Here is a 22,313-nt window from a genome sequence, read left to right as displayed (position 1 = left end):
GCTCAAGCAATACATCTCGCTTTGGCTCGCTGGAGTTTCCCGCACTCCCACCTATTGGGGTGTGGGTTCCTCCCATCTTCGAGCCATCCCAGACCTTCCTCTTCAAAAGCCTAGACTTCGTCGTTGACCGGCTCGGCGTGCTTCATCTCCGCGAGGAGGCACTTGTCCCGACGCCCGTCGGAGGAGGAGGGCCCTACGTTGGCTCCGGGACACCCGGCGACTTCAACGACGAGGCGTCTACATCTGCGCTTCGCTCCAAGCCTACGCTAGGCTCAAACCCTGCTGTGAGTAACGTACATATTGTTCTTTACTCGCTATTACATATATTCCGCTGACTCTCCGGAGGGACCCCGTTGTCCTCGCCGCAACCTTCATGTAACCGGTTCCCCTATGGCCTCGCGTCCCCCGCGAACGTGTACGCACGGGGGCTCCAAAAGATACTGGCGCCACCGCCTCTCACATCCGAATTCGTGGGGATGGGCAGGCTATGCTCCCGCCTCTTTCCACGACCTCATGGATGATGATGTTGAGAGCGACGGCTCTAGCATCGGCGACATCGTGGCACCCATCCACCCTCTGTCCTGGGAGTGTGCTATGGCGGACGCCTCGGGACAGCCACCGGTGGTAGCGGAGTCTCTACAGACCCAAATCCCCACCAGACCCTTGCGCGGAGGCCCTTGTGTGTACATAGGAGTACGACGAGGAGCTACGACAAAGGCGGTAGAACCAGCCGCCACCTACGCCGGCGCGCTCGGCACACCATGTTGCGCCCTGCGCGCGTAACCTGGCAAGCGGCGCCCGGGGTTGCGCCTGCCAAGTTCAGCGCAACATCATTGACGGGGGGAACGATCCCCCACATTTCGCTCGGGCTAGCTAGAACTTCACCACGGCGGCGATGCTTTTGCGCGGCCTTCCCGAGCCTGTCGACCCACAGGAGCAGGTGGTCCACCGAAACCTCCGAGCGCTAGTGGAGACCGTCGCCGTTCAACAGGCGAAAAGCTCCGCATCGTGCCACCAACTCATGGCCTCTTTCCCTAGAGGGGGAATGGGGGCACGCCAGTCCAACCGCTCCATCCGCTCACCACTACGGCCGTCGGGCATGGAACAGAAGGGCACAACTACGCCATGGTCTGACCCGACGCCCGCTCCACACCGACCACCTATGCGCAAACGCGTTGGGCTAAACCGAGACGCTCGTAGTGTCATCAGCAACCGACGTTAGGCCCAGTATGATGATGATGTCCATCGGGCGGTGGTAAGAGCAGGTGGCATTAATCCCGGCCAGACCATCAAGGGGAGCGGTGAAACACACCCTAGGCATGGTCGCTGACCTAACGACCAGAGTTGCAGCCCGGATGGCCTAGGACCACGGGCCTTTGGCCAACGCATCTAGAGAGCACCGTTCCCACTATGCTTTCGATCGCCTACCAACGTCGCCAAATATACCGGGGAGACGAATCCCGATATATGGCTCGAAGACTTTTGGCACGCCTGCCGAGCCGGAGGAGTGGATGATGACCACTTCATCATTCAGTACCTCCCCATCTGCATGGGGGAGCATGTTCAAGCATGGCTCGAATTCTTCTCGCCTGACAGCATCTGCAACTGGGCGAACCTCAAGAGGGTCTTCGTCGGAAACTTCTAGGGGACATATGTTCACCTTGGGAATTCCTAAGACCTCAAGAGCTATAAATAGGAGCCCAAGGAGTCCCTACGGGATTACATTTGTAGGTTCTTGAAATGATGCAACTCCCTTCCTGATGTTGTCGACGCGGACGTCATTAGCGCATTCCTCTCTGGGACAACCTGCGAGTCCCTGATCCACAAGCTTGGTTGCCTGAAGCCTCGTACCACCCGTGACCTGCTCGACGTTGCCATGAACCATGCCTCTGGCAAGGAGGCGGTCGGAGTAGTCTTCAATGGAGGTCGGGACAAGGGCAAGGCCAAGCGTGAGGACCAAGACGAGGGCCCCTCCATGGAGAGGGGCAAAAAGAATAAGAAGGATCAGCGCCGACCAGCTAACTCTGCGTTTGTCGCCATAGCTGATCACGCAGGCAAGAAGCCCCAGTAGGGCCTGCCTAACCACTTTGACAAGCTCATGGAGAGCTCATGCACCAACCATGCCTACCCCGTTAAGCACCTCTACAAGGACTGTGAACTCCTCAAGCGCTTCCTACGATAGTCCGGTGGGCCGAAAGAAGGAAAGGGCAAGGAGGCAGCAGCGGAGAAAGGAGGCGCGGCGGGCAAGGATGGGGACGGCTTTCCCGACCCTGAGGAATGCATCATGATCTTCGAGGGATCCGATGCCATCTACTCCAAACGCCAGCACAAATTACGCTACAGAAAGGCATGTGTCACCGAGATGGCCGTCCCCTCCTTCCTTAGCTAGTCAGAATCTCTAATCACTTTTGATCAGAGAAACCATCCTTCCCATGTCGCTAGACTGGGTCGCTACCCGCTCGTTGTCGACCCCATCATCCGTAAGTGCCTCACCAAGGTGCTGATGGACGGAGGCAGCGGCCTCAATATCCTCTATGTCGACACCCTCAACACCTTGTGCATCCCCCAGACAGAGCTCCGCCCAGTGAGCTCTCCCTTCCACAGCGTGATCTCGGGGACACAGGCATACTCGCTCGGGTAGATCGACCTACCTGTCATGTTTGGCGACTGAGCCAACTTCCGCTCGGAGGTCCTTACCTTTAAGGTGGTGGACTTCCCAAGGTCTTACCACGATATCTTGGGGCGGCCATGCTACGCCAAGTTCATGGTGATCCACAACTACACCTACCTAAAGTTGAAGATGCCAGGACCAAACAGTGTCATCACTGTGGGTAGCACCTTTTTGCACGCCTACACATGCGACCGCGAGAATTACGAGCTTGCCACTCCCATCATCAACTCGTTTGAGCTCCCACGGCTCAAGGAATTATCGACCCCAACAGTCCCAGACTACAACAAGCCAACCTCCTCGACTACCTTCCGCCCACTCGAGGAAACTAAGGTGGTGGGGATCGACCCCACTAACCCTACCAAGATGGTGTGGACCAGGACCCAGCTCCCAGCCAAATAGGAATGCAAACTCATTGACTTTCTATGCGTCAATCATGATGTCTTCACATGGAAACCTTTTGACATGCTGAGCATATCGTGGGAGGTCACCGAGCCTGCATTATGCCTCATCCCGGGCTCGAAGCCCGCCAAGCAACGCCTGCATCACTTTGATGACGAGAGGCACAGGGCCATAGGCAAGGCAGTCACCAAACTCCTGGCAGCCGGATTCATCAAGGAGGTATACCACTCCGATTGGCTTGCCAATCCTATTCTTGTCAAATAGAAGACCGTGAAATAGAGAATGTGCATTGATTATACCGGCCTCAACAAGGCGTGTCCAAAGGACCATTTTCCTTTGCCACGCATAGACCAGATAGTCGACTCCACCTCGGGATGCGAGATCCTCTCATTTTTGGATGCCCACTCAGGCTATCACCAGATTGCGATGAAAGAGTCTGACTAGCTCGCAACCTCGTTCATCACCCCATATGGTTCATACTGTTATGTAACCGTGCCTTTCGGTCTGAAGAACGCTGGCGCCACCTATCAACGGTGCATGCAGCAATGCATCGCTGATCAAATCGACCCGCTCGATCAGCCTGACCAAGACGAGCGGCCAAAACCAACAATCGCCGTCTATGTTGATGACATAGTGGTCAAAACGGCTCAAGCTTGCGATCTGATCGCAAACTTGGCTGCGACGTTCATGAACCTCCGAAGGTTCAACATCAAATTAATCCCAAAAAGCGTGTTTTTGGGGTTCCGAAGAGGAAGCTACTTGGATATATTGTGTCCAAATGCGGTATCAAGGCCTAAAAGCATCTAGGCCCCTAGTTGGGTTTTGGTGATTAATGTCAATATAAGATTACTATGACTAACGTGTGTTTTGCAGAGGCAATTAAGTTAGGTCATGGTAATAGAGATCGATTGGGCAATCGAGGTGGTCATGCCCCTACAATGGAAATTGTTTCGGTTTTCAAAGGATGGACGACAAGGTTAAGGATGACTAGTTCTAAGTATCGATTGGAGTTGGAGTGACACTTAGAGTAGTTTAGGACTTTATTTTTCCTTTGGCCGTACTATTAAGAGGGGTATGGATGGGTAGCTTGACCTAGATGAGTCTAGTGAGTTAGGTGTGGTGCACACTTGTTAAAACTAGCACTAGGTAGCTCCACAACAGCCCTATGATCCTATGGAGCAAACTTCATTCACATATGTTCGAGAGTTGGAAGTGAATGGAGGGTCAAATGCTGACCGGACGCTGGCCGCAGGGTCTGATCAGTTCATTTGATCAAGAGATTGCGTTTGGTGCGACCGGACGCTAGAGTGATCAAGTGACCGGACGCTGAGAGGCAGTGTCCGGTTGACTTCAGTAAGGTTCTAGAGAAGGGAATCTGTGACTGGACGCGTCTGGTCAGTACTGACTGAACCCTGAGGATCCAGCGTTCGGTTGAGTACAGTAAGCATCCAGTGAGAGTTTAATGCGACCGGACGTGTCCGGTCAGTGGTGATCGGACCCTACCAGTGTCCGGTCAACACATTATCACTGGTTTGTTGGTTGAACTGACCGGAGCGTCCGGTCAAAATGACCGGAGCGTCCGGTCACCCCGCAGAAGCTCATAACGGTTCGTTTTTCAGACTGCCTTATAAATAGAAGCTCCACTCGTGTGTGGAGTTACTTTTGCTCATTCTAACAGCTGAGAAACATATTTGTGAGTGCCAAGAAGAGCAAGGTCCTAGTGAGGTGATTGAGATTTGAGCAAGGTCCTAGTGGGGTGATTAAGATTTGAGAATCCAAGAGAGTAGCCTCATTAGTGAATCAAGAGTAGCCAAGTGTGCATCCATCTTCTCATTAGGCTTCGCGTGGTTAGGTGAGAGTTCGTGCTTGTTACTCTTGGTGATCGCCATCACCTAGATGGCTTGGTGGTGATTGAGAGCTTGGTGATCACCCGGCGGAGCTTATGGGTGACCCAACTCAAGTTGTGAGCGGCTTTGGGTGATTCGCCATGATGGAGTGTCGAAGAATCAACCCATAGAGAGCACTTGATCCTTGCGCGGATCAAGGGGGAGCTACATCCTTGCGCGGGTGCTCCAACAAGGACTAGTGGGGAGTGGCGACTCTTCGATAGCTCAGCAAAACATCGCCGCGTTCCTCTCTCTCTATTTACTTTGAGCATTTACTTTGATCAATTCAATACTTGTCTTTACATTCATAGAATTGCTATGCTAGAGTAAGTTTGGAACATAGGTTGCAAGTCCATTGTGCGTTAGTTTAATAGAAACACTTTTCTAGGCACAAGGGGTTAATTGGGCTAATCGTATGATTTGATTATTGCAAGAAAATTTAGAATTAGCCCAATTCACCCCCTCCTCTTGGGCATCTTGATCCTTTCAATTGGTATCGGAGCCTCGTGCTCACGTTTTTAAGCTTAACCGCTTAGAGCAAGATGTCTCACGGGGATGGACCTCATCCTATCTTTGAGGGAGATGACTTTCCATATTGGAAAATCCGCATGGAGGTGTACTTAGAAGCTTTAGACGTTGGTATTCTTAGAGCCGCCTCACAAGACTTCCCAAAACCTCGGGATGCTACTAACCTACAAGGCGATGAGGTTAATTATGATAAATGGAATACAAAGGCTCGCAACACCATCTTTAGAGGCATTTGCAAAGATGTGTTCAACCACATAAGGAACCACAAAGACGTCCATGCATTATGGTCGGATGTTTGTGCGCTCCATGAGAGAACCAAGAGTGAGCATGAGGAACGCTATCATCTTGTGATTAAAAAGCTAAATTCATTTGAGATACTTCCCAAAGAATGTGCTAATGAGATGTATTCATGTTTGAATGTTCTTGTAGAGGAAGTCAATAGGCCTGGACTTACTCAAATGTCACCATCCGACGTTGTGAGAAAGATCTTGAGTGTCCTCCCCATTGACAAATATGGGCATATTGTGATAGTGCTACACCAAGGTGATCTTTCCACCGCTACACCGACACAAATCTTGGGAAAGATCAACGCTCATGAGATGTACATGCACATCACATCACAAGATGGCTCATCCTCTACCAAGAAGAAAGAGAAGGATTTAGCATTCAAAGCTAGCCAAGACAAGGGCAAAGCAAGACTTGAGTATGAGAGCTCAAGTGATGAAGAAGATGAAGATGAAAACCTTGCTCTCATGGTAAAAAAAGCCACCAAGATGCTAAAAAAGCTATACAAGAGTGGCATCAAGTTCGACGGCAAGAAGAAGAAGTTCTTCATAAGCTCTAAAAGAAAGCCAATCTCCGAAATGGATTGCTTCAATTGTGGTGAACTTGGTCATCTAGCACATCAATGCCCCAAGCCCAAAAAAGACAAGTTCAAGAACAAGAGCAAAGGCAAGAAAGATGACTCAAGTAATGAAGATGAAGATGAGAAGAAGAAGAACAAGCCATACAAGAAGAGAGATGGCAAAAAGAGGGACTTCCACAAGAAGAAGAAGAGTGGAAAGGCCTATATCATCGATGATTGGCTCACGGACATTGATTCATCTAGTGGATAATCCGATGATGATAGTGACAATGAGAAGGTGGCCGCCATTGCTATTGATCTTCCATCTTCACCGCCACCATCGCCATCATCCTCTACACACCTATGCCTTATGGCCAAGGGTGAATGCAAGGTAACTAAGAATGATGATAGTAGTGATGATGAGCAAGCTAGTGATGATGATAGCGATAGCGATGATGATGATTCACCTTCATATGATGATTTTGTCAAAATACTAAGAAAATACACTAAGATCATTAGAAAGAGTAGAGCTACAAATGAAAAGCTTGATGCTAAAAATGATTCACTCTTAGCAAAGGGTGACACATTAGAAAAGGCTAATGATGAGCTTAGAGAAACTAATGATGCTATATCATCCAAACTCAAGGAGCTCAAATCTTCTAAGAAAGAGCTTAAAGATAAACATGATAAACTTGAGTGGGTGCACAATGAGCTCATCACTAGCCACAACAAGCTAAAAGATGAATATACAACTCTTAAGATCAATCATGATACTCTTGTTATTGCTCAAGAATTTTTACCAAATGAGCCACATGATGCTACTAACCATGTTGTTAAGATTGATATAGCTACATCATGTGATGATTTGATTGATGAGAGCATTGAGCAAGGATCGAGTGGCAAAGGCAAGCAAGTGGTTGAGTGCAATGACTATGATGAATATGTTAAGCTTAAGAACACAAATGAAAAGCTCATTAAAGATCTTGAAGAGATCAAAAGCCACAACACCATTGTGCTAGAAACTCTTGATCATGACAAAGAGTTGATCCTTGAGAATGAGAAGCTCAAACAAGAAAACAAGAAGCTCATGGAAGAGAAGAAAGATGATGCTCTAAAGGAAGAAAATAAGAAGCTCAAGTTGGAGAAAGAGCATCTCAAGATTGGGTTGAGCAAGTTTGCTAGAGGCAAACACCTCCAAAGTGAGCTACTCATGAACACCATCATAAAGATGGATAGAAGTGGCATTGGATATGTGGCAAGTGTAGAGAAGAAGAAGGCTCAAGTTCAACAACAACAATCAAAGCCAAAGCCAAAGCCAAAGAGATATTTTGAGTGTGGACAAGAAGGCCACTTTGCTTATGAGTGCCAAACTCCACCGCCACAACCCTTGCCCAAGCATGCTAGACCCTTTGCCTTCAATGCTCACTATATGCTTAGAAAGGACTCTAGTGGGAAGATGAAAGTCATGTTCTTAGGACCCCCTAACAAGAATAGGCCTAAGAAGATTTGGGTGGCTAAGTCACTTGTTGAGAAGGTGAAGGGCCCTCAACAAGTTTGGATTCCTAAAGCTTGAATCTCTTGTGTGTAGGTGAACTACAAGACCGGTGGAAGTCATTGGGTTATTGATAGTGGTTGCACTCAACATATGACCGGTGATCCTCGTATGTTTACCTCACTAGATGAAGAAGTAGATGGACAAGAGAAAATAATATTTGGAGATAACTCAAAGGGCAAGGTTAAAGGATTGGGCAAAGTGGCAATATCAAATGATCATTCCATCTCCAATGTGCTCTATGTTGCTTCATTGAGCTTCAACTTGCTATCCGTTGGACAATTGTGTGATCTTGGCTTCTAATGCTTGTTCACCGAGAAGGAGGTTGTTGTATCTAAGGTAGATGATAATCAAGTGATATTTAATGGATTTAGATACAACAACTTATATCTAGTGGACTTCACCTCCGAAGATGTAAATTTGAAGACTTGCCTATTCACCAAAACAACACTTGGGTGGCTATGGCATAGAAGACTTGCTCATATTGGTATGAGTTCACTCAAGAAGCTTATGAAGAATGATTTGGTGAGAGGATTGAAGAATGTGAAGTTTGAAAAGGACAAGCTTTGTAGTGAATGTCAAGCCGGCAAGCAAGTTGCAAATACTCATCCAACCAAAGCTTTCATGTCAACCACAAGAATGCTAGAACTCCTACACATAGATTTATTTGGACCAACAACATACAAGAGTTTGGAAGGGAATCTCTATTGTCTTGTGATTGTTGATTACTATTCAAGGTACATATGGGTATTCTTTCTTCATGACAAATCCGAAGTTACATCTTGCTTCAAGAAATTTGCCAAGAGAGCTCAAAATGAATTTGAAGTAAAGCTCAAGAAGATAAGAAGTGACAATGTAAAGGAATTTGACAACACAAACATTGAAGCTTATTGTGATGAAGTTGGGATCAAGCATGAAGTCTCTGCAACTTATACTCCTCAACAAAATGGTGTAGTTGAGAGGAAGAACCGGACTTTGATAACTCTTGTAAGGACAATGCTAGATGAGTACAACACCCCCGAAGCTCTATGGGTGGAAGCAATCAACACCGCATGCTATATATCGAACCGCCTATTCCTTTAAAAGTTTCTTGGCAAGACACCTTATGAGTTGTTCAATGGAAAGAAGCCGGACGTCTCCTTCTTTAGGGTGTTTGGTTGCAAATGCTACAACTACAAGAAGCGGCAACACCTAGGGAAGTTTCAAAGACGTTGTGATATTGGTTTTCTTGTTGATTACTCATCAAAGTCCAAAGCAAATAGAGTATTTAATCATGCCACCGGCTTGGTTGAAGAAACATATGATGTGGAATTTGATGAATCTAATGGCTCCCAAGGAGCACATGAGAATCTTGATGATGTAGGTGATGAACCATTGAGAGAGGCTATGAAGAACATTCCGGTTGGAGACATCAAGCCAAAAGATGATGAAGATGATGTACAAGTTATTGATCAACCTTCTTCATCAAGTGTGCCACAAGATGGCGAAAAAGATGGGAGAGTAGAAAATGAAGATACTCATATCTCCCATGAGCAAATGGCGGTACAAGCACAAGATGTTGATGCTCCACAACCTCCTCCTCAAGTGGTCAATAGAAGAAATACACCTCTCCTACAAGATCATCCACAAGATCTCATCATAGGGAGTCCATCAAAGGGTGTAATGACTCGATCTCAAAAACTTATTTCATTTATTGCTCGTCACTCTTTTGTCTCTTGCTATGAGCCTACCAAGGTAGAAGAAGCTCTTAAAGATCCGGATTGGATCAATGCCATGCATGAAGAGTTGAATAACTTTACTCACAATGAAATTTGTACTCTTGAAGAGCGATCAAAAGGTGCAAGAGTCATTGGAACAAAGTGGGTGTTCCACAACAAGCAAGATGATCAAGGTGTTGTTGTGAGGAATAAGGCAAGACTAGTTTCAAAGGGGTTCTCCCAAGTTGAAGATTTGGATTTTGGAGAGACCTTTGCACCGGTTGCAAGATTAGAAGCCATCCGTATCCTACTTGCATATGCATCACATCATGAAATGAAACTATATCAAATGGATGTGAAAAGTGCATTTTTAAATGGCTTTATTAATGAACTAGTCTATGTTGATCAACCTCCCGGGTTTGAAGACCCTAGATATCATAATCATGTTTATAGGTTGTCCAAGGCACTATATGGGCTTAAGCAAGCCCCAAGAGCTTGGTATGAGCGCCTTCGGGACTTCCTCATTGAGAAGGTCTTCACCATTGGGAAGGTCGACACCACACTATTCACCAAGAAGCTTGATGGGCATATCTTCATTTGTCAAGTATATGTTGATGATATCATCTTTGGATCATCAAATGAAGACTCATGCAAAGAATTTGGTGAATTGATGTCGAAAGAGTTCGAGATGTCCATGATTGGTGAGTTTACATTCTTTCTTGGTTTTCAAGTCAAGCAAATGAAAGAAGGCATCTTCATCTCTCAAGAGAAATACACAAAAGATCTTCTTAAGAGATTCAAGATGGATGTATGTAAGCCAATCAAGACACCAATGCCTACCAATGGACATCTCGACCTAGATGAGGGAGGTAACTCGGTTGATCAAACTCTCTACCGTTCTATGATTGGTAGCTTATTATATTTAACCGCATATAGGCCCGACATCATGTTTAGTGTGTGTATGTGTGCTAGATTTCAAGCTAATCCTAAGGAAACACATTTAATTGCCGTAAAAAGAATCCTTAGGTATCTTAAGCACACACCAAGCATTGGCCTTTGGTATCTCAAAGGAGCTATATTTGAATTAATTGGCTATTCCGATTCGGCTTACGCCGGATGCAAAGTTGATAGAAAGAGCACATCTGGAGGGTGCCATTTGCTTGGTAGATCACTTGTGTCTTGGTCTTCCAAGAAACAAAATAGTGTGGCTTTATCCACCGCCGAAGCGGAATATATTGCCGCGGGTGTTTGTTGTGCACAAATTTTATACATGAAACAAACTTTTGCTAGACTATGGTGTAGTTCTAGAAAAAGTACCTCTTTTGTGCGACAATGAAAGTGCGGTAAAACTTGCAAATAATCCGGTTCAACACTCTCGCACCAAGCACATAGATATCCGCCATCACTAAGGGATCATGTTGCTAAAAATGATATATCACTAGAAGGTGTAAGAGCCGAAGATCAATTAGCGGATATCTTCACTAAACCGCTAGATGAGGCTACATTTTGTAGATTGCGAAATGAGCTCAATGTGCTTGACTTTAGCAACTTCACTAAAAATTAAGCTTGTGTTGTCCCTTGCATTCATTGTAATATACAACATGTTTAATTTTTGGCAATGCATATAGGGCTTGTCTAATATGGTTAAGATAACCGCCGAAAAGCGTGTGAAGAAGCTTAACCTTGGATCAAACTTGACAAGCAACTAGATTTACTTACAAAGTATTGCATATGCGTGGATGCTGTTTTGTCGTTTTGTTCCATTTGCCCTCTTATTGCCTATTTTCTTAAAAAGAGTTATAGCCTAAGGCAAAATATTTTGAAAAATATGAGGGTTTGAGAGAGGTCACTCATATCAGTCCCAATTAGTGTTTATTTGGATCTTATTCATATTGGGACTTGATTGGGAACAAGCAGCGCGAAGGAACATTGAAGATTTGCTGGAAAAGAGTGACCGGACGCTACACCGGACTCTGCTGTCCAGCGTCCGGTCAGTTCACAGGAGGTGAACAGAAGCTGAAGGAGTGATCGGACGCTGCGTTTGTGCGTCCGGTCAGGAAGGGATCCAGCGTCTGGTCGATCTACATGGAGTTCAAGGCAACTGACCGGACTCTGCCTGCGGCCGGTCATGGACCACCGGACGCACTCGGTCATGATTCTAGAGGATTTGGACCTCTCTGGAATCGACCGGACGCTGGGTGGTAGCGTCCGGTTGCTACCACCGGAGCGTCCGGTCAGTAGAGAACGTGCGGAATCAGATCTCTTTCCCTGTTTCCCTCTTTGTTATGCGTGGGGTCCTCATTTAACCATAGTCGTCGCGAGCGTTCTTGACCTAACCCTGTACGCCGCCTTCACCGAGCCTCCCGTACGCCGTGCCCTAGCTGCCGCAGCTCTCTCATGCCTGAGCACCGCACCGCCGTAGCCGTCGTCTTCACGCCGCCGCTGTCCCACACTGAACCGCTACCGCCACCTGTGCCCTTGTTCCCGCGCGCCACCGCAGAGAGCCCGTGTGCCTACTTGCGCTGACCACGCCACACCACTACCCCAGTACCCTACCTCCACGCCAGCACAGCTTGTGTTGTCTCCACCGCTTTGGTAAGGCCCTGACCTAACGCCATCATACCCTAATCCCGCACTGCTATCAAGCATTGATTTCAAATTGCATCTAGGGCCATTGATTCATCGCGAACCCTAACCCTAGCCGGTTCCAAGGTTCCCCGCGTGACGTCTCTTCTTTTCTCGGATCACCGGTTCGTCAGGTAGAAAGCCTGTCGCCTCAATTTCATACCTACATTGCTTGCTTCCTAGGGTTTTCGCATCTATTAGATATATTGTATTTATTTGTATATCCATCTATTCCATCGTGCAGCGAGTCGGTGCTGTTGAGGTTCTTGTGGGAGTTGTCAGTTAACTCGGAACCAAGCTCGCGAGTACGGATCGAGGCCAAGCCTCAGGAGTGTCAGTTTGACAGTTGGTCTTGTCAGCGGTAGTTTCTCTCTTGTCAGATCAGATGGCTCGCACCAAGAATGTTGGTGGTGGTCCAAGAGATGATGATCGGAGGCCCCCGCCTCGCTTGCCTGCAGGAACCAAAGGCAAGGCGATGAAGCAGGTTACATCTAAGAAGCGCAAGTACCCCGACACAGAGATAGCGAGAGCAGCAGCAGTCACTGAGGCCACAGAGCGTGCTGAGAGAGGTGGTGTGTGCAGTGGTGTTGTCATTGTAGATCCGCAGCTCACCCCAGCACAGAGGGCAGCAGTTGAGGAGGCTGAGCATCGTCATGGTGGTCCACCTAAGACTGTCATGATGGCAGGACGTCGACTGGCTATTGAGGAGCCTCGACTTCAGGGGGAGTCCCAGCAGGAGCCACAGCAGCAGCCCCCACCAATAGAGCCTCAGCTAGCTCAGGAGACTCAGGAGGGCCAACAGGCCAAGGAGACCGAGCAGGCACCCCAGCTACGCCGCTCTAGTCGTACCAGTGCTACAGCTCCACCGAGGCTAGTTACATAGCGTAGGGGTTCACGCCCACCACCTAGACCATAGGGTCTGCCTCTAGTGGTACATCTTGACTTGAGGGCCGCCACGGCCAGGCAGGTTCGATAGCTGAGGTTTGTTGAGTTTGAGGTGTGGTTCCCTCTGAGGAGGGATGAGAGAGCAGCTGAGGGTTTCTACATGCCACTACAGGAGGATTTCTACAATGCTTATCTCAACAGTGGGGTAGTGTTCAGATCTCAGCGGGTATGCAGTATAGAGTCTATTGTGGCAGCAGCCAGAGAGCATATCCGCCCCTACTTGTTATATTTGCCGGGGCTGACAGATCTAATTGGCCGGACTAGACTATATGTACCATCTTGGGTTTGGCAGTTTTATGCTTCACTCTACGTTGACCCATAGCATAACTTCATACACTTTGCATTCAATGGCAGAGACTACAGGGTGATGAGTTTTAGGGCCATGGAGATACTAAGGCTACAGGAGTAGCCTGTCAGGTTACATGAGGTATGTTATGGATAGTAGGAGCCTCCCAGGCGTCCTCATGGAGGGATGGTGCCCCCTACAGATCTTGTGCGCCATTGCTTCAAGGAGCCCTTTGGTGAGGGGTCGAGGAGGAACCCCAGTGACCTTACTCCTATAGCTCGAGTGCTAGAGGCTATCATCAGGAGGACACTACTTCCTAGGTTGAGATACAGAGAGGGTCTGACTCGCCTACAGCTTTGGCTCCTCAACGCCCTGATGCAATAGACCGTGTTCGACATTTGGGACCTCCTTCTATCAGAGATGGAGGATACTATAGCTGAGGGCTTCAAGGGTCATAGGCAGCTTCCATATGCACATTGGATCATATTTCTGATGCTTAAGGCTGTGCAGGTTAGGACCCCTGAGATGGTTGTAGAGTACAAAGGTGCCACCACTGAGTTTCTAGCTTACAACATGGCATAGAGGATCAGGCATAGCACACCACAGGCACCCACTCAGCCTCGTCGTTGTCCAGATATACCAGAGTCAGCAGCTCAGCAAGACGAGATTATCAGAGGCATAGCCGCTACTGAGGAGGAGCAGCTTGAGGCTCAGCAGGAGGTGATCGAGTTGAGTGATAGTTCAGACGACGACTATTGGCATATCCCTCAGATGCCTCCACGTAGACACAATGCAGAGGCCAGCAGCTCCAGCTCAGCTCCACCTGCACCGCAAACGGACCCCGCTTTGATTGCTATTCTTGAGCGGATGCAGTAGGATCAGGCACAACAGGCTCAGGAGACAGCTGCCAACTTTGCACAATTTCAGGCTCGTCAGGACGAGTTCTAGCGGCAGCAGTAGCTCCTTCAGTAGCAGTAGCAGTAGATGCATCAGCAGCAGTTACTCATGCAGTAGCAACTTATGGGATTTATGCAGCATGTAGTAACAGCACTTGGGGCTCCACTGCCATAGCCTTCACCCCAGCTTGCTCAGCCTGCTACCACTTCGACGACTCCAGCAGTATAGCCTAGTGGGCTTTAGAGTCAGAGACAGCCTCTAGCTCCGTTTGCCTCCCCCACAGTGCAGGTGTCCCAGTGGTTATCCTCGCCTGTGGTAGCCCTGCAGTTCACACCATATCAGACAGGCTTCACACCGGATCAGTCATCCTCGCTATTTGTGCCTAACATGTCAGTCTCCAGGAGTCTTGGAGCATCCTTCAGCGGTTGACTGGCATGCCTACACCTCCACATATGCATACCGCCGGTCCTTCTACAACAGCTCCTGTCGTCGTGACTACTCAGAGGCTCCCTTCGTCTGTCGCATCTTTAGATCCTACGACAGATATTCTAGCAGCATCACAGGTAGCGCCTGCCCTAGCTTAGACCCAGACCGCTTCAGCGATGCTTCCTGCCACAGAGGGTCAGTCAGTACAGAGCTCAGGATCAGATGATGATGGGGCCCAGTTCTGGCTTGCCCCTCGTACCTCAGCGCCCGGCTCGTTCGCTGTAGCCCCGCCGACCGACCCTTAGGTTTTGGTGTTTGACGCCAAAGGGGGAGAGGGTTTGAGTATGTAGACTCAGGGGGAGCGTCTTTTAGGGGGAGCTAGTTATCTATTATTAGTCTATTATATACATTTGGAGTCTTATTTGTGTGATACACTATTACGTTTACGTTTATGCATTCATGTGTTTACCTTCATGCATACTATTATAACTATGTGATAGTGATATCTACGTGATTGTGATATATGACATGTGTGCTCTCTACTTTACTTTATTTATATGTCATATCACTTGTGTTATGCTCATTTGCCTTTGCTTCCGCATTTATACTCCGATGCAAATGAGCTTTGTTACTTGTACTCATGCTTAATTCATATCCTTTGAGTACATTGTGTTGGCTTGGGTCATATAAGCTTGCCTAACTCTTTTGTTCTTATTGATAAAAGCTTATATGAACCAAGCCCGTAAAAAACCCCACTCTTTCACATACTCGAGGTGGTATTGTCATCAATCACCAAAAAGGGGGAGACTGAAAGCATCTAGGCCCCTAGTTGGGTTTCGGTGATTAATGACAATACAAGATTACTATGACTAACGTGTGTTTTGTAGAGGCAATTAAGTTAGGTCATGGTAATGGAGATCGATTGGGCAATCGAGGTGGTCATGCCCCTACGATGGAAATCGTTTCGGTTTTCAAAGGATGGATGACAAGGTTAAGGATGACTAGTTCTAAGTGTCGATTGGAGTTGGAGTGACACTTAGAGTAGTTTAGGACTTTGTTTTTCCTTTGGCCGTACTATTAAGGGGGATATGGATGGGTAGCTTGACCTAGATGAGTCTAGTGAGTTAGGTGTGGTGCACACTTGTTAAAACTAGCACTAGGTAGCTCCACAACAGCCCTATGATCCTATGGAGCAAACTTCATTCACATATGTTCAAGAGTTGGAAGTGAATGGAGGGTCAAATGCTGACCGGACGCTGGCTCCGGTGTGACCGGACACTGGCCGCAGGGTCCGGTCAGTTCATTTGATCAAGAGATTGCGTTCGGTGCGACCGGACGCTGGAGTGATCAAGTGACCGGACGCTGAGAGGCAGCGTCCGGTCGACTCCAGTAAGGTTCTAGAGAAGGGAATCTGCGACCGGACGTGTCCGGTCAGTACTGACCGGACCCTGAGGATCCAGCGTCCGGTCGAGTACAGTAAGCATCCAGTGAGGGTTTAATGCGACCAGACGCGTCCGGTCAGTGGTGATCGGACCCTGCCAGCGTCCGGTCAACACATTATCACTGGTTTGCGGGTTGAACTGACCGGAGCGTCCGGTCAAAATGACCTGAGCGTTCGGTCACCCCGCAGAGGCTCATAACGGTTCGTTTTTCAGGCTGTCTTATAAATAGAAGCTCCACTCATGTGTGGAGTTACTTTTGCTCATTCCAACAGCTGAGAAACACGTTTGTGAGTGCCAAGAAAAGCAAGGTCCTAGTGAGGCGATTGAGATTTGAGCAAGGTTCTAGTGAGGTGATTGAGATTTGAGAATCCAAGAGAGTAGCCTCATTAGTGAATCAAGAGTAGCTAAGTGTGCATCCATCTTCTCATTAGGCTTCATATGGTTAAGTGAGAGTTCGTGCTTGTTACTCTTGGTGATCGCCATCACCTAGACGGCTTGGTGGTGATTGGGAGCTTGGTGATCACCCGGTGGAGCTTGTGGGTCACCCAACTCAAGTTGTGAGCGGCTTTGGGTGATTCGCCGCGATAGAGTGTCGAAGAATCAACCCGTAGAGAGCACTTGATCCTTGCGCGGATCAAGGGGGAGCTACACCCTTGCGCGGGTGCTCCAACGAGGACTAGTGGGGAGTGGCGACTCTCCGATACCTCGGCAAAACATCATCGCGTTCCTCTCTCTCTATTTACTTTGAGCATTTACTTTGAGCAATTCAATACTTGTCTTTATATTCATAGAATTGCCATGCTAGAGTAAGTTTGGAATATAGGTTGCAAGTCCGTTATGCGTTAGTTTAATAGAAACACTTTTCTAGGCACAAGGGGTTAATTGGGCTACCGTGTGATTTGATTATTGCAAGAAAATTTAGAATTAGCCCAATTCACCCCCCTGTTGGGCATCTTGATCCTTTCAAGGCCAACCCCAAAAAAATCACGGCCATCTTCAACATGGGCCCTATACGCAACATCAAGGGCGTACAGAGGCTCACCGACTGTTTGGCCGCCCTGAGCCGATTCATCTCTCGGCTAGGCAAGCGGGGGATGCCTCTCTATAAGCTTTTCAAAAAGACAGACACATTTGTCTAGACTGAGGAGGCATAGTAAGCTCTAGAAGGACTTAAAGCGTCACTGACGTCAACCCCAATCCTCGTCGCTCCCGAACAGGGAGAACTCCTCCTCCTCTACCTCGCGGCAAGCAACCACGTGGTGAGAGCAAATTATTATAGAGCAAATGCAAGATGTTTCGGAAATCCTGCATATCAAGGAGTTAATTGCCGAAGGGCGTGGTCCACATTTTAGTATTGATGATCAAGATGTAGTGAGGTTCAAGAACAGATTGGTTGTTCCATCAAGAGAAGAGCTTAGAAGAAAGATTTTGGATGAAGCTCATAATTCTAAGTTGTCCATCCATCCAGGAAGTAACAAGATGTACCATGATTTGCGCCACTTATATTGGTGGTCAAGTATGAAGCAGGATATCACCAAGTACGTCGCGGAATGCGACAATTGTGGAAGGGTTAAGGCGGACCATATACGTACGCCTGGATTTTTACAACCCTTGCCTATCCCTGTTTGGAAATGGGAGGAGATTTTCATGGATTTCATTGTGGATTTACTCCGCACATCCAAGGGCTATAACTCTATTTGGGTCATTGTGGATCGTCTTACCAAGTCCATTTATTTTCTTCCGGTGGATATAAGGTATTCAGCCAAGAAGTATTTCAAGTTGTATTTTGACCGGATTGTGACCCTACATGGAGTTTCTCTTACTATCGTCTCTGATAGAGGGCCGGTCTTTATCTCTCGTTTCTAGGAGCAACTTCAAAAATGTCTTGGTACTAGTCTCCTTAGAAGTTCAGCTTATCATCCGCAAACTGACGATCAGATAGAAAGAGTCAATCAGGTACTTGAGGATATATTGAGGGCTTGTGTCATCTCTTTTCCTAAAAAGTGGGACAAATGCTTGACTCTAGCTGAGTTTTTATCTAACAATAGTTATCAAGAAAGTATTCTAATGGCACCTTTTGAGACCCTGTATGGCAAGAAATATAGAACACCTCTTAACTGGGTTGAGGTGGGTGATCGTGGATATTTTGAGCTTGATTTTATCAAAGAAGCTTAAGAGCAAGTTAGTATTATTCAGAGCCATTTGAAGGTAGCTCAAAGTCATCAGAAAACTTATGCGGATAAGAGAAGAAGGCCCTTGCAATTTGAAGTTGGTGATCATGTTTATCTCAAAGTGTCGCCCGTGAGGGGGTGCATCGCTTTGGTGTCCGGGGAAAGCTAGCCCCTCGCTATGTTGGACCTTACAAGATTTTGGCCCGGTGTGGTTCTGCTCCTACCTTATCTAGCTCCCGAATATTTTGTTAGAGCACACTATCTGAGCCAAACGCGCAATATTAGAAATTACTCGTCGGTGGTAACTCGAAACACCGACAGTGTGGCGCTTAAAGATTTACTTGATCACCCATAAGGGGGAGGACGACAATGACGATGACGGTGAAAATAGTTGTAATATCTGCCTCTGAAGCGTTGTAGCTCATCATTGAGATGCCTGCTCGTGCATCTCTACGTTCCATGGGTAAGTATATGTCTTGTGAGACTGCGGCACTATATTCTTTTTGTTTCACACTCTTTCTTTTTGTTGGCTTTGCATCTGTTTTTTTCCTGATCCTTGATTTGATCGTTAGGTTGAAGAACGTCGACGTCACATTGACTTGATCAAAAATAACATACCACAGCTTCCTAACATCACATCTTTGTTGGTTAGCATTGATGTGGAATGTCAGCGCCATTCCTTTGGAGATGGCGTCGCAAGTCTCCTCACAAGATTCAAGAATCTCGAATATCTCAGTCTAAAGCTAGAATATTCACCATATATGGGCTCCAAGACTGTGAGCAGCACACTATCCTAACGCCAAATTAAGAAAGCCTGCAGCTTTTTATATATTATTAGTTTTTATCCAGTGTTTTCATCTCACTAAATCATATCGATCTCCATGCTGCAACAGGATGAATATGACTCAGAAGATGATGAAGCTTTCAATTTCACCTGCAATCATTCAGACAACTGGGAATCAAGCAATATCTCTTTAGCTGACCTCCGCGAAGCAGATTTTAGGGGAATGACAGGAACTGGCTGCGAACTCCGCTTCTTGCAGTTCGTGCTCGCAAGCGCCACAGATCTTCAAAGTGTGACCGTGAGCTTCAACTTGTACTTCATTGAAGAAGAAGAAGAAGAAGTACAAGACAGCAGGATGCATTATTTTGTGCATACGCTGCTCGGATATGGAACGTGGACTGCCCGCGAGAATGAGGATCAGGATTTTGATAAGCTGTATAAGTGTAGTAAGTTTAGTAAATTGTATAAGTGGACACCTTCTCCATGAACTGAGAGATGGATGTGTAATTGCAGAGAGCGCATGCGTCTCTTGCTAAACATTATATTTGTCAATTAATATCTAGTACTATGTCTGTTTTCTTGGTTGGTTTCTTTAATTTCCTTGTTGTTGGAATTGTATATAAACTGTTTTCTGCTTTCCTACACTATAATGAAAGTGCCACAGCTGCTCAAAAAAATTAGTACTATGTCATTCTTTTTCCGAATGCTTGCCACACAAAGTAGTTCCACCAACATGGCAAAATATGCCCCTGAACAGTCTTTCTAGGTAATCAAGAGCACCTCTCACAATATACACTCTAGGATATTGATAATTATTGGCTGAAGGCCGAGGCTAAACACCCCACAGTATTCACTCCAAGAAATTGAAAAATGTACCAATACCAATGCAGTGATCTACACTATCTGCATTGACCAATGCAGTGATCAACCATGAGCTCAATGCAGGACCGAAGCCAGGCTTTATCATGAGTTCATGACAGTGTACAGCCGTGGTAAGCAATTATCAATGCTGAGTACTAAAACCTTTCTATTCTACTCCTATATATCTACTAACATGTGTTGAAGCACGAGGCGCAGCGCTGGGCCGTTTGCTAGCAGCTAGCTTTAGTAGTCTGCTACCGCTAGTAATACTACATTTTCGGCCACCGAAGCTGCTGCTCGATAGACCTGCTAGTCTGCTGCCGGGGCGAAGGAAGACGCCAACCAGCTCTGCTTTGCGCCAAACACGCATTCGATGCTTAAATTCAAACTGCCAACATCCGTACAAAGATTAGGGAATCACTTCCCGTATTCATATCAAATTAGCATAACCGGCCGGGATTCAATATATGTTTGCTGATCAAGAATCTAATTAAGCCGTCAATTGCGGTAGCTGTGGTTTGTATATATATACTACTAGTTTCATCTATCCCGGCCCGTTCATTCATCACTTCCACTTGCGGCCGAACATCTTCTTGTTCTTGTGCTTGCCAAACTTGCCGTGCTTGAACTTGCCATGCTCGAACTTGCCGTGGCCGTGGCCGTGGCCATACATCCCGTGGCCGCCTCCGTGGGACACCTTGTGAGCTCCATACGCCGCCGCTGCGGCGGCGGCGCCTCCGGCCAACATCGCCCCGAAGCCTCCAGAACCCCCTGCACCGTGGCCTCCTCCATATATAGCACCATGACCTGCCAAATTTATTTATTGTAATGGTTTGAACCATATCACTCCAGTAGATAAGATAACCCTATGAGTATCATACAAAATGTGAACTATATAAACGTAGTTTAATTTTGTTGTCATGATAATGATGTCATTATTACCATAAGGAGTATCATTACACAATGTATATATGTTCTGTAGCCTTTGTTGGTGGGGATCTAGCTAGATACTCCCTTGAATTTGTTCAATAGAAAATGTATTGCTATATACTCTCTCCGTACTAAATTATAGGTCATTATAACTTTCTCAGAGAACTAAAACAATTCAAGTTTGGAGTGGAGGGGGCATGAAACAACTTGTACTAATTATTAAACTAATGAATGTTATTGCTATCCAACGTCTCTTATATATACTAACAACAACAATGCCAAAGCCTAAACAACCAAGTTAATTAATTACTAATAAAGAGATGATTTAATGGACATTACCAGCCATCGGTGGACCGTGACCAGGATAACCAGCCTGTGGGTAGACCGGCTGATGGGGGTATCCGCTGGGAGGATACGCACCTGCACCAGGAGGGTACGCGCCGTGCGACGGCGGATACCCGCCAGGCTGAGGGTAGCCACCCGGAGGTGGGTACCCACCAGGTGACACCGGATACCCTTGTCCGGGGCCGGGAGGGTATGCGCCGCCCGGTGGCGGAGCAGGGTAGCCGGCGGGGTACTGGCCGTATCCACCCGGGTACCCTCCGTGGAATCCCTTGTCCGCGTTAGAGGGATCGTGGCTGTCCTTCCCGCCCCCCATGCCGCCTAGCTCCTCTCAAGCCTCAACAACCACAAGATAGGTTACCTGCTGGAGCTTGGTGACCAGGGAGAGCTTCCGGGGACGAAACGGCGTCGGGCAATGGCGAACAACGGTCTGATTGGAAAGAGATATATGTGCAGGAAGCATGCTTCTCGGCGAAATCTGCTATTTTTAGAATTTCGTGATGTGGCTGTACGTGAAGTTAGGGGGACGCGCGCCCTCCCTTCTCGCCACATTTTCTCTGCCGAAGCTAGCAGATGTCACCCGGCCGACGAGTCGGCAGAAACAGTGGGATCGGTCTCGGTCTGCACTCTGCACACATCACCTAAGTCAGAATTCCGTCTGACCTGAGGCGACAACGTTTGAACGGACACCCGGATAGATACTTCCCAGCTCTGACCATGACCTGCCGTTATTTATTTTAAGAATATATAACTTTACATGGAAGCATGTATCAGCATCCGTTGTAGTCTAGCTGGTTAGGATACTCGGCTCTCACCCGAGAGACCCGGGTTCGAGTCCCGGCAACGGAATCTTTTTGTATTTTTTAGCTTCCTTTGTTTTAGCCTGAAGACATCTTTTTGTATTTTTAGCTTCCCTTGTTTTAGCCTGAAGACAACTTTTTGTATTTTTTAGCTTCCCTTGTTTTAGCCTGAAGACAACACGCCGCTTTTACAGATTCATTCACAAGATACATACTGTTTCTGGCCT

The 22,313-nt window shown here is 47.2% G+C and overlaps 1 protein-coding gene and 1 non-coding gene across 3 annotated transcripts; one reads left to right on the top strand and one right to left on the bottom strand.

Moving 5' to 3' along the window:
• Positions 1-20,093: 20,093 nt before the first annotated feature.
• LOC136479973 (glycine-rich protein A3-like) lies at positions 20,094-21,778 on the bottom strand. 2 transcript variants are annotated; one of them, XM_066477666.1, is made up of 2 exons: positions 21,284-21,778; positions 20,094-20,821 (listed from the first exon to the last, which is right to left on the bottom strand). In XM_066477666.1, the coding sequence occupies exons 1-2, from the start codon at positions 21,600-21,602 to the stop codon at positions 20,580-20,582; spliced, it is 561 nt and encodes a 186-aa protein (XP_066333763.1). In that variant the 5' UTR covers positions 21,603-21,778; the 3' UTR covers positions 20,094-20,579. The 2 variants fall into 2 exon arrangements, with proteins under 2 accessions (XP_066333763.1, XP_066333767.1); XM_066477670.1 differs by having other exon boundaries at positions 21,365-21,778.
• A 284-nt stretch (positions 21,779-22,062) lies between these two features.
• Positions 22,063-22,135, top strand: TRNAE-CUC (transfer RNA glutamic acid (anticodon CUC)). Its single transcript has one exon. It is a non-coding gene; the product is annotated as a tRNA-Glu (tRNA).
• Positions 22,136-22,313: the final 178 nt, after the last annotated feature.

The sequence above is a fragment of the Miscanthus floridulus genome, chromosome 1 (genome assembly GCF_019320115.1).
Source record: "Miscanthus floridulus cultivar M001 chromosome 1, ASM1932011v1, whole genome shotgun sequence".
Classification (NCBI taxonomy): Eukaryota; Viridiplantae; Streptophyta; class Magnoliopsida; order Poales; family Poaceae; genus Miscanthus; species Miscanthus floridulus.
The sequence above is the reverse complement of the archived record's forward strand: the minus strand, read 5'-3'. Positions and strand labels throughout refer to the sequence as shown.

Bases quoted from the DNA above. Each gene is read 5' to 3' on its own strand.
- LOC136479973 (XM_066477666.1), bottom strand. From the start codon at position 21,602: ATGGGGGGCGGGAAGGACAGCCACGATCCCTCTAACGCGGACAAGGGA. The intron at 20,822-21,283 runs GTAATGTCCATT...TAAATTTGGCAG, and splicing joins TCACGGTCCACCGATGGCTG to GTCATGGTGCTATATATGGA.